General features: G+C 50.2%; 1 protein-coding gene across 1 annotated transcript in view; it reads right to left on the bottom strand.

Moving 5' to 3' along the window:
* LOC135537029 (fibrillin-1-like) overlaps window positions 1–12,500 on the bottom strand; it is a 104,642-nt gene that overhangs the window by 23,151 nt on the left and 68,991 nt on the right. Inside the window, 4 exon segments of the mRNA XM_064963240.1 lie at window positions 235–354; window positions 3,089–3,214; window positions 3,350–3,466; window positions 3,756–3,881. Of these exon segments, the coding sequence (XP_064819312.1) occupies window positions 235–354; window positions 3,089–3,214; window positions 3,350–3,466; window positions 3,756–3,881 (489 nt within the window).

A 12,500-nucleotide genomic window follows, 5' to 3' on the forward strand; every position in this document is an offset into this window, starting at 1 on the left:
AAATATAGAGATGCTTTTTGTGATGAATGAGGCTATTTCCTCTGTAACCATTCGGTCTATCTACTAGAAACTCATGGTCAATATGGACACAGATGAAAAAACTAAAGGGATACGATACATGAATACATTTTTCTAAAGTTATTCAAGTATAAATGACCAAAGTTACGATAGATTGCCATAGATTTTTGGTTAATTACCAAAATGACTGAAGATTTCCAAGCATATGTATGTTACCTTCACAGGTCTCGTCCTGTATATAGTAGCCAAGTGGGCAGATACACCTGTAGGAACCATCCAGATTCTGACAGGTGCCTGGACCACAAGTCCCAGGGTTCACTGCACACTCATTGATGTCTGGGAGACAGAACACACACCACATTACACACACTCAGTTAAACTCTTTAGAAATTAAACAAAGTTAATACAACATGGAAATACTACAGATAATGTTGCTATGAGAGGAGAGAGAGACTGAGAAGAGGGTTGAGAGAGTGATGAAAGAATTGAGATAACGTGAAGGAAAAGGAGACAGGTGAGAAAACTAAGAGGAGAGAGAAATGGATGACAAAGGCGTGAGAGGAGTGTGAGAGGAGAGAGTAATGACAGAATGAAGGGAGGAGAGAGTTAGAGAGGAGTGTGAGAGGAGAGAGTAATGACAGAATGAAGGGAGGAGAGTGTTAGAGAGGAGTGTGAGAGGAGAGAGTAATGACAGAATGAAGGGAGGAGAGAGTAATGACAGAATGAAGGGAGGAGAGAGTAATGACAGAATGAAGGGAGGAGAGTAATGACAGAATGAAGGAGAGAGTAATGACAGAATGAAGGGAGGAGAGAGTTAGAGAGGAGTGTGAGAGGAGAGTAATGACAGAATAAAGGGAGGAGAGAGTTAGAGAGGAGTGTGAGAGGAGAGAGTAATGACAGAATGAAGGGAGGAGAGAGTTAGAGAGGAGTGTGAGAGGAGAGAGTAATGACAGAATGAAGGGAGGAGAGAGTTAGAGAGGAGTGTGAGAGGAGAGAGTAATGACAGAATGAAGGGAGGAGAGAGTTAGAGAGGAGTGTGAGAGGAGAGAGTAATGACAGAATGAAGGGAGGAGAGAGTTAGAGAGGAGTGTGAGAGGAGAGAGTAATGACAGAATGAAGGGAGGAGAGTGTTAGAGAGGAGTGTGAGAGGAGAGAGTAATGACAGAATGAAGGGAGGAGAGAGTTGGAGAGGAGTGTGAGAGGAGAGAGTAATGACAGAATGAAGGGAGGAGAGTGTTAGAGAGGAGTGTGAGAGGAGAGAGTAATGACAGAATGAAGGGAGGAGAGAGTTAGAGAGGAGTGTGAGAGGAGAGTAATGACAGAATAAAGGGAGGAGAGAGTTAGAGAGGAGTGTGAGAGGAGAGAGTAATGACAGAATGAAGGGAGGAGAGAGTTAGAGAGGAGTGTGAGAGGAGAGAGTAATGACAGAATGAAGGGAGGAGAGAGTTAGAGAGGAGTGTGAGAGGAGAGAGTAATGACAGAATGAAGGGAGGAGAGAGTTAGAGAGGAGTGTGAGAGGAGAGAGTAATGACAGAATGAAGGGAGGAGAGAGTTAGAGAGGAGTGTGAGAGGAGAGAGTAATGACAGAATGAAGGGAGGAGAGAGTTAGAGAGGAAGGAGATAAGGAGAGAGTAATGACAGAATGAAGGGCAGGATTAGAAGGGAGGAGAGAGTAGAGAGGAAGGAGATAAGGAGAGAGTAATGACAGAATGAAGGGCAGGATTAGAAGGGAGGAGAGAGTAGAGAGGAAGGAGATAAGGAGAGAGTAATGACAGGAGGAAGAGAGGAGAGAGATAGAAAGGAAGGAGATAAGGAGAGAGAGTAATGACAGGAGGAAGAGAGATCAGAGAGTTAGAGAGGAAGGAGATAAGGAGAGAGTAATGACAGGAGGAAGAGAGGAGAGAGATAGAAAGGAAGGAGATAAGGAGAGAGTAATGACAGGAGGAAGAGAGGAGAGAGATAGAGAGGAAGGAGATAAGGAAGGAGAGAGAGTAATGACAGGAGGAAGAGAGGAGAGAGATAGAGAGGAAGGAGATAAGGAGAGAGAGTAATGACAGGAGGATGGGAGGAGAGAGATAGAGAGGAAGGAGATAAGGAGAGAGTAATGACAGGAGGATGGTAGGGATCAGAAGAGAGGAGAGAGATAGAGAGGAAGGAGATAAGGAGAAATTAATGACAGGAGGAAGGGAGGAGAGAGATAGAGAGGAAGGAGAAAAGGAGAGAGTAATGACAGGAGGAAGAGAGGAGAGAGATAGAGAGGAAGGAGATAAGGAGAGAGTAATGACAGGAGGAAGAGAGGAGAGAGATAGAGAGGAAGGAGATAAGGAGAAGTAATGACAGGAGGATGGGAGGAGAGAGATAGAGAGGAAGGAGATAAGGAGAGAGTAATGACAGGAGGAAGAGAGGAGAGAGATAGAGAGGAAGGAGATAAGGAGAGAGTAATGACAGGAGGAAGAGAGGAGAGAGATAGAGAGGAAGGAGATAAGGAGAGAGTAATGACAGGAGGAAGAGAGGAGAGAGATAGAGAGGAAGGAGATAAGGAGAGAGAGTAATGACAGGAGGATGGGAGGAGAGAGATAGAGAGGAAGGAGATAAGGAGAGAGAGTAATGACAGGAGGAAGAGAGGAGAGAGATAGAGAGGAAGGAGATAAGGAGAGAATAATGACAGGAGGAAGAGAGGAGAGAGATAGAGAGGAAGGAGATAAGGAGAGAGTAATGACAGGAGGAAGAGAGGAGAGAGATAGAGAGGAAGGAGATAAGGAGAGAGAGTAATGACAGGAGGATGGGAGGAGAGAGTTAGAGAGGAAGGAGATAAGGAGAGAGAGTAATGACAGGAGGATGGTAGGGATCAGAAGAGAGGAGAGAGATAGAGAGGAAGGAGATAAGGAGAAATTAATGACAGAGAGAGTAATGACAGGATGATGGGAGGAGAGAGATAGAGAGGAAGGAGATAAGGAGAGAGTAATGACAGGAGGAGGGGAGGAGAGATAGAGGAAGGAGACAGGAAGGGAGGAGGATGGGAGGATAGAGAGGAAGGAGATAAGGAGAGAGTCATGTGACAGTTCCTCACCAACACAAATTCTTCCGTCGGCGCTGAGTTCGTAGCCATCGCGACACACACACACGAAGGAGCCCAGGATGTTAATACAGTTCCCGTTCCTACACAGCCCTCTCTGGCTCGAACACTCATCCGTATCTGGTAACACAGGCGGAAAGATAAACACACACCGTACACACACTGCCTCGGCCTTTAGCTCAGTGGGCTAACACGGTCCTGTGGCGTGCAGAAGACCTGGCTTCAAAACAAAGTTAGTCACACACACACACCTACCTATGCAGTCATTGTTGTGTGAGAGCTGAAAGCCTGGGTAACACAGGCAGTTATAGGATCCCACTGTGTTCTTACATGTCCCGTTTCCACACGGCTGTCTCTCACACTCATCCACATCTACAACAACAGGAGAACATCATTACAACATCAGCACAACACTATCACAACCTACTGGCAACCACTCTCTCACCAGGTCCAGTGCCAACAAGGACTACTTGACTGAGTACTTATTACAAACTATCCACTAGTGGAGGCCAATGAGTTATGATTGAACTGCATGTTACTTTGGAGAGAGGAGTGAGCCTTGTGATAATTAGATTCAGCTCGATGGACCATGAAAAATAACTACAGCACTATTCACTAATATGACTCATGGAAGATTAGAGGTTGTTGTTGTTGTACTCACCTATACACATGGCCAGGTCTGATGTAGCCTTGAAACCATTGGGGCAGATACAGCGATAGCTTCCCAACGTATCAATACACTGGCCTGGGCTACACACTCCTGGGTTCTCTACACACTCATTGCGATCTGTAGAGAGAGAGAGGGAGCGAGAGAGAGAGAGAGAAAGAGAGAGAGAGAGCGAGAGAGGGAGAGGGAGCGAGAGAGGGAGAGGGAGCGAGAGAGAGAGGTAGAGAGAGGGAGAGAGGGAGAGAGAGAGAGGGAGCATGAGAGAGAGAGACAGACCACAGGACTAACCCCCACAGTGAGACTGGGATAGACCACAGGACTAACCCCTACAGTGGGACTGGGACAGACCACAGGACTAACCCCCACAGTGAGACTGGGACAGACCACAGGACTAACCCCCACAGTGAGACTGGGACAGACCACAGGACTAACCCCCACAGTGAGACTGGGACAGACCACAGGACTAACCCCACAGTGAGACTGGGACAGACCACAAGACTAACCCCCACAGTGAGACTGGGACAGACCACAGGACTAACCCCCACAGTGAGACTGGGACAGGGTCTCATTAAGGCCACTCAGTGTACACTCTGTTACTGTAGTTACTGTGGTCTACAGTGTAGACTCTGTTACTGTAGTTACTGTGGTCTACAGTGTAGACTCTGCTACTGTAGTAACTGTTGTCTACAGTGTACTCTGTGTTACTGTAGTTACTGTGGGCTACAGTGTACAATTTGTTGCTGTTGTTACTGTGGTCTACAGTGTACACTCTGTTGCTGTAGTTACTGTGGTCTACAGTGTACCCTCTGTTACTGTAGTTACTGTGGTCTACAGTGTATACTCTGTTACTGTAGATACTGTGGTCTACAGTGTACCCTCTGTTACTGTAGTTACTGTGGTTTACAGTGTTCAATCTGTTACTGTAGTTACTGTGGTCTACAGTGTATACTCTGTTACTGTAGTTACTGTGGTCTACAGTGTATACTCTGTTACTGTAGTTACTGTGGTCTACAGTGTATACTCTGTTACTGTAGTTACTGTGGTCTACAGTGTACCCTCTGTCACTGTAGTTACTGTGGTCTACAGTGTATACTCTGTTACTGTAGTTACTGTGGTCTACAGTGTACCCTCTGTTACTGTAGTTACTGTGGTTTACAGTGTTCACTCTGTTACTGTAGTTACTGTGGTCTACAGTGTATACTATGTTGCTGCAGTTACTGTGGTCTACAGTGTATACTCTGTTACTGTAGTTACTGTGGTCTACAGTGTACCCTCTGTTACTGTAGTTACTGTGGTCTACAGTGTATACTCTGTTACTGTAGTTACTTTGGTCTACAGTGTATACTCTGTAACTGTAGTTACTGTGGTCTACAGTGTACACTGTGTTACTGTAGTTACTGTGGTCTACAGTGTACCCTCTGTTACTGTAGTTACTTTGGTCTACAGTGTATACTCTGTTACTGTAGGTACTGTGGTCTACAGTGTATACTCTGTTACTGTAGGTACTGTGGTCTACAGTGTATACTCTGTCACTGTAGTTACTGTGGTCTACAGGGTACACTTTGTTACTGTAGGTACTGTGGTCTACAGTGTACACTGTGTTACTTTAGTTACTGTGGTCTACAGTGTATACTCTGTTACTGTAGTTACTGTGGTCTACAGTGTACAATTTGTTGCTGTAGTTACTCTGGTCTACAGTGTACACTCTGTTGCTGTAGTTACTGTGGTCTACAGTGTACCCTCTGTTACTGTAGTTACTGTGGTCTACAGTGCATACTCTGTTACTGTAGTTACTGTGGTCTACAGTGTACCCTTTGTTACTGTAGTTACTGTGGTTTACAGTGTTCACTCTGTTACTGTAGTTACTGTGGTCTAAGTGTATACTCTGTTACTGTAGTTACTGTGGTCTAAGTGTATACTGTGTCACTGTAGTTACTGTGGTCTAAGTGTATACTCTGTTACTGTAGTTACTGTGGTCTACACCTCCACTGTGTTTCGTTACACATAAAAGCAGGAAGAACAACAGGATGCTGCTATTGAAAAGGCTGGGTCCATATTAAAGGCGTACATTCCTTTCTCACACAGCTCCTCTTGAGGGACGTGCTGCTCTCGAGGCTTTCCTCTCATCATAATCCCGGGTGTTTAGCAGGGAGAGCAGGGGGGACTACAGGCCAGTAAAGCCCAGACGAGCTCCTCTAGGAGGGGTAAGATATGCAGCACAGCCCCCTGGTCACTGACACATGCCTCACATACTCACTAACTAACGACTAACCAGGACAGCATGTCTAACACATTCTTTTACTTGTCCAACACACACATTATTCTGTTCTTCTATCCCTCTCCGTCTGTCTGTTGGTCTGTCTGTCTCTATGGTGCCAGTCTGTTTGTTATTTAGACTAGAAATCCATTGTCTTTGTCATGTCATTGAACAAAAATGTTTGGCATGACAAAATAATTGTATTTGGGATGGCAACGACAGAAATATACTGACACCAGGAATAGGGGATCTATTTAGAAAACGTTAATTTTTCTGCTCCCTTTCTTCTCCTCCCTGACACTCAGCCTATCCTCCCCCATCCTTACCCAGACACTATCCTCCCCCATCCTTACCCAGACACTATCCTCTCCCATCCTTACCCAGACACTATCCTCCCCCATCCTTACCCAGACACTATCCTCTCCCATCCTTACCCAGACACTATCCTCCCCCATCCTTACCCAGACACTATCCTCCCCCATCCTTACCCAGACACTATCCTCTCCCATCCTTACCCAGACACTATCCTCCCCCATCCTTACCCAGACACTATCCTCCCCCATCTTTACCCAGACACTATCCTCCCCCATCTTTACAGACACTATCCTCCCCCATCCTTACCCAGACACTATCCTCCCCATCTTTACACAGACACTATCCTCCCCCATCCTTACCCAGACACTATCCTCCCCATCTTTACCCAGACACTATCCTCCCCATCTTTACAGACACTATCCTCCCCCATCCTTACACAGACACTATCCTCCCCCATCTTTACCCAGACACTATCCTCCCCCATCTTTACAGACACTATCCTCCCCCATCCTTACACAGACACTATCCTCCCCCATCCTTACACAGACACTATCCTCCCCCATCCTTACCCAGACACTATCCTCCCCCATCCTTACCCAGACACTATACTCCCCCATCCTTACCCAGACACTATCCTCCCCCATCTTTACAGACACTATCCTCCCCCATCCTTACCCAGACACTATCCTCCCCCATCCTTACCCAGACACTATCCTCTCCCATCCTTACCCAGACACTATCCTCCCCCATCCTTACCCAGACACTATCCTCCCCCATCTTTACCCAGACACTATCCTCCCCCATCTTTACAGACACTATCCTCCCCCATCTTTACAGACACTATACTCCCCATCCTTACCCAGACACTATCCTCCCCCATCCTTACCCAGACACTATACTCCCCCATCCTTACCCAGACACTATCCTCCCCCATCTTTACAGACACTATCCTCCCCCATCTTTACAGACACTATCCTCCCCCATCTTTACAGACACTATCCTCCCCCATCTTTACAGACACTATCCTCCCCCATCTTTACAGACACTATCCTCCCCCATCCTTACCCAGACACTATCCTCCCCCATCTTTGCAGACACTATCCTCCCCCATCTTTACAGACACTATCCTCCCCCATCTTTACACAGACACTATCCTCCCCCATCCTTACACAGACACTATCCTCCCCCATCTTTACAGACACTATCCTCCCCCATCTTTACACAGACACTATCCTCCCCCATCTTTACACAGACACTATCCTCCCCCATCCTTACCCAGACACTATCCTCCCCCATCCTTACCCAGACACTATCCTCCCCCATCCTTACCCAGACACTATCCTCCCCCATCCTTACACAGACACTATCCTCCCCCATACTTACACAGACACTATCCTCCCCCATCCTTACCCAGACACTATACTCCCCCATCCTTACCCAGACACTATCCTTCCCCATCCTTACCCAGACACTATCCTCTCCCATTCTTACCCAGACACTATCCTCCCCCATCTTTACCCAGACACTATCCTCCCCATTTTTACCCAGACACTATCCTCCCCCATCCTTACCCAGACACTATCCTCTCCCATTCTTACCCAGACACTATCCTCCCCCATCCTTACCCAGACACTATCCTCCCCCATCTTTACCCAGACACTATCCTCTCCCATTCTTACCCAGACACTATCCTCCCCCATCCTTACCCAGACACTATCCTCCCCATCTTTACCCAGACACTATCCTTCCCCATCTTTACACAGACACTATCCTCCCCCATCCTTACCCAGACACTATCCTCCCCATCCTTACCCAGACACTATCCTCCCCCATCCTTACCCAGACACTATCCTCTCCCATTCTTACCCAGACACTATCCTCTCCCATCCTCTATCCTCTCCCATCCTTACCCAGACACTATCCTCTCCCATTCTTACCCAGACACTATCCTCCCCATCTTTACCCAGACACCTATCCTCCCCATCCTTACCCAGACACTATCCTCCCCCATCCTTACCCAGACACTATCCTCCCCCATCCTTACCCAGACACCAGCCTCACCCATCCTTACCCAGACACCAGCCTCCCCCATCCTTACCCAGACACTATCCTCTCCCATTCTTACCCAGACACTATCCTCCCCCATCTTTACCCAGACCATATCCTCCCCATTTTTACACAGACACTATCCTCCCCCATCCTTACCCAGACACTATCCTCCCCCATCCTTACCCAGACACCAGCCTCCCCCATCCTTACCCAGACACCAGCCTCCCCCATCCTTACCCAGACACTATCCTCTCCCATTCTTACCCAGACACTATCCTCCCCCATCTTTACCCAGACACTATCCTCCCCCATCCTTACACAGACACTATCCTCCCCCATCCTTACCCAGACACTATCCTTCCCCATCCTTACCCAGACACTATCCTCTCCCATTCTTACCCAGACACTATCCTCCCCCATCCTTACCCAGACACTATCCTTCCCCATCCTTACCCAGACACTATCCTCTCCCATTCTTACCCAGACACTATCCTCCCCCATCTTTACCCAGACACTATCCTCCCCATTTTTACCCGGACACTATCCTCCCCCATCCTTACCCAGACACTATCCTCTCCCATTCTTACCCAGACACTATCCTCCCCCATCCTTACCCAGACACTATCCTCCCCATCTTTACCCAGACACTATCCTCTCCCATTCTTACCCAGACACTATCCTCCCCCCTCCTTACCCAGACACTATCCTCCCCCATCTTTACCCAGACACTATCCTCCCCCATCCTTACCCAGACACTATCCTCCCCCATCCTTACCCAGATACTATCCTCCCCCATCCTTACCCAGACACTATCCTCCCCCATCTTTACCCAGACACTATCCTCTCCCATTCTTACCCAGACACTATCCTCCCCCATCCTTACCCAGACACTATCCTCCCCCATCCTTACCCAGACACTATCCTCTCCCATTCTTACCCAGACACTATCCTCCCCCATCTTTACCCAGACACTATCCTCCCCCATCTTTACCCAGACACTATCCTCCCCCATTCTTACCCAGACACTATCCTCCCCCATCCTTACCCAGACACTATCCTCTCCCATTCTTACCCAGACACTATCCTCCCCCATCTTTACCCAGACCCTATCCTCCCCATTTTTACACAGACACTATCCTCCCCCATCCTCCCCCATCCTTACCCAGACACTATCCTCCCCCATCCTTACCCAGACACTATCCTCTCCCATTCTTACCCAGACACTATCCTCTCCCATCTTTACCCAGACACTATCCTCACCCATCCTTACCCAGACACTATCCTCCCCCATCTTTACCCAGACACTATCCTCCCCCATCCTTACCCAGACACTATCCTCCCCCATCCTTACCCAGACACTATCCTCCCCATCCTTACCCAGACACTATCCTCCCCATCCTTACCCAGACACTATCCTCCCCATCCTTACCCAGACACTATCCTCCCCCATCCTTACCCAGACACTATCCTCCCCCATCTTTACCCAGACACTATCCTCCCCATCCTTACCCAGACACTATCCTCCCCCATCCTTACCCAGACACTATCCTCCCCATCCTTACCCAGACACTATCCTCCCCCATCTTTACCCAGACACTATCCTCCCCATCCTTACCCAGACACTATCCTCCCCCATCCTTACCCAGACACTATCCTCCCCATCCTTACCCAGACACTATCCTCCCCCATCCTTACCCAGACACTATCCTCCCCATCCTTACCCAGACACTATCCTCCCCCATCTTTACCCAGACACTATCCTCCCCCATCTTTACCCAGACACTATCCTCCCCATCCTTACCCAGACACTATCCTCCCCCATCCTTACCCAGACACTATCCTCCCCCATCTTTACCCAGACACTATCCTCCCCCATCCTTACCCAGACACTATCCTCCCCATCTTTACCCAGACACTATCCTCCCCCATTCTTACCCAGACACTATCCTCCCCCATCCTTACCCAGACACTATCCTCCCCCATCCTTACCCAGACACTATCCTCCCCATCTTTACCCAGACACTATCCTCCCCCATCTTTACCCAGACACTATCCTCCCCCATCCTTACCCAGACACTATCCTCCCCCATCCTTACCCAGACACTATCCTCCCCCATCCTTACCCAGACACCAGCCTCCCCATCCTTACCCAGACACCAGCCTCCCCCATCCTTACCCAGACACTATCCTCCCCCATCTTTACCCATACACTATCCTCCCCCATCCTTACCCATCAGACACTATCCTCCCCATCTTTACCCAGACACTATCCTCCCCCATCCTTACCCAGACACTATCCTCCCCATCCTTACCCAGACACTATCCTCCCCATCCTTACCCAGACACTATCCTCCCCCTTTACCCAGACACTATCCTCCCCCCATCCTTACCCAGACACTATCCTCCCCCATCCTTATCCAGACACTATCCACCCCATCCTTAACCAGACACTATCCTTCCCCATCCTTACCCAGACACTATCCTCCCCCATCCTTACCCAGACACTATCCTCCCCCATCCTTACCCAGACACTATCCTCCCCCATCCTTACCCAGACACTATCCTCCCCCATCCTTACCCAGACACTATCCTCCCCCATCCTTACCCAGACACTATCCTCCCCCATCCTTACCCAGACACTATCCTCCCCCATCCTTACCCAGACACTATCCTCCCCCATCCTTACCCAGACACTATCCTCCCCCATCCTTACCCAGACACTATCCTCCCCCATCCTTACCCAGACACTATCCTCCCCCATCCTTACCCAGACACTATCCTCCCCCATCCTTACCCAGACACTATCCTCCCCCATCCTTATCCAGACACTATCCTCCCCCATCCTTACCCAGACACTATCCTCTACCCCATCCTTACCCAGACACCATCCTCCCCCCTCCTTACCCAGACACTATCCTCCCCCATCCTTACCCAGACACCCTCCCCCCATCCTTACCCCACCATCCTTACCCAGACACTATCCTCCCCCATCCTTACCCATCACTATCCCCCCATCCTTACCTCCATCCTCCCACATCCTTACCCAGACACTATCCTCCCCCATCCTTACCCAGACCATCCTCCCCCATCCTTACCCCATCCTCCCCATCCTCACCCCACTCCCTCCCCATCCTTACCCATCCTATCATCCCTCCCCTCCTCCTCCCCTCCTCCCCCATCCTTACCCACCCTCCCCTCCCCCATCCTTACCCCTCCATCCTCACCCCTCCCTCCTCCATCCTGCCCCATCCTCACCCCTCCCTCCTCCATCCTCCCACATCCTTACCCCTCCCTCCCTCCTCCCCCATCCTTACCCCCTCCATCCTCACCCACCCCTCCCTCCTCCATCCTGCCCCATCCTCACCCCTCCCTCCTCCCCTCCCACATCCTTACCCCCTCCCTCCTCCCCCATCCTTACCCCTCCATCCTCACCCCTCCCTCCTCCATCCTGCCCCATCCTCACCCCTCCCTCCTCCATTCTCCCACATCCTCACCCCTCCCTCCTCCCCCATCCTTACCCCTCCATCCTCACCCCTCCCTCCTCCATCCTGCCCCATCCTCACCCCTCCCTCCTCCCACATCCTTACCCCTCCCTCCTCCCCCATCCTTACCCCTCCATCCTCACCCCTCCCTCCTCCATCCTGCCCCATCCTCACCCCTCCCTCCTCCATCCTCCCACATCCTTACCCGTCCCTCCTCCCCCATCCTTACCCCTCCATCCTCACCCCTTCCTCCTCCATCCTCCCCCATCCTCACCCCTCCCTCCTCCATCCTCCCACATCCTCACCCCTCCCTCCTCCCCCCCCATCCTTACCCCTACCCTTCCTCCCCATCCTTACCCCTCCATCCTCACCCCCTCCCTCCTCCATCCTGCCCCATCCTCACCCCCTCCCTCCTCCATCCCCCCACATCCTTACCCGTCCCTCCTCCCCCATCCTTACCCCTCCATCCTCACCCCTCCCTCCTCCATCCTCCCCCATCCTCACCCCCCCCTCCATCCTCCCCCCTCCTCCCCCCCCTCCTCCCTCCTCCCACATCCTCACCCCTCCCTCCATCCTCCCACATCCTTACCCCTCCCTCCTCCCCCATCCTTACCCCTCCATCCTCACCCCTCCCTC

The sequence above is a fragment of the Oncorhynchus masou genome, unplaced genomic scaffold (genome assembly GCF_036934945.1).
Source record: "Oncorhynchus masou masou isolate Uvic2021 unplaced genomic scaffold, UVic_Omas_1.1 unplaced_scaffold_700, whole genome shotgun sequence".
NCBI classification, from domain to species: Eukaryota; Metazoa; Chordata; class Actinopteri; order Salmoniformes; family Salmonidae; genus Oncorhynchus; species Oncorhynchus masou.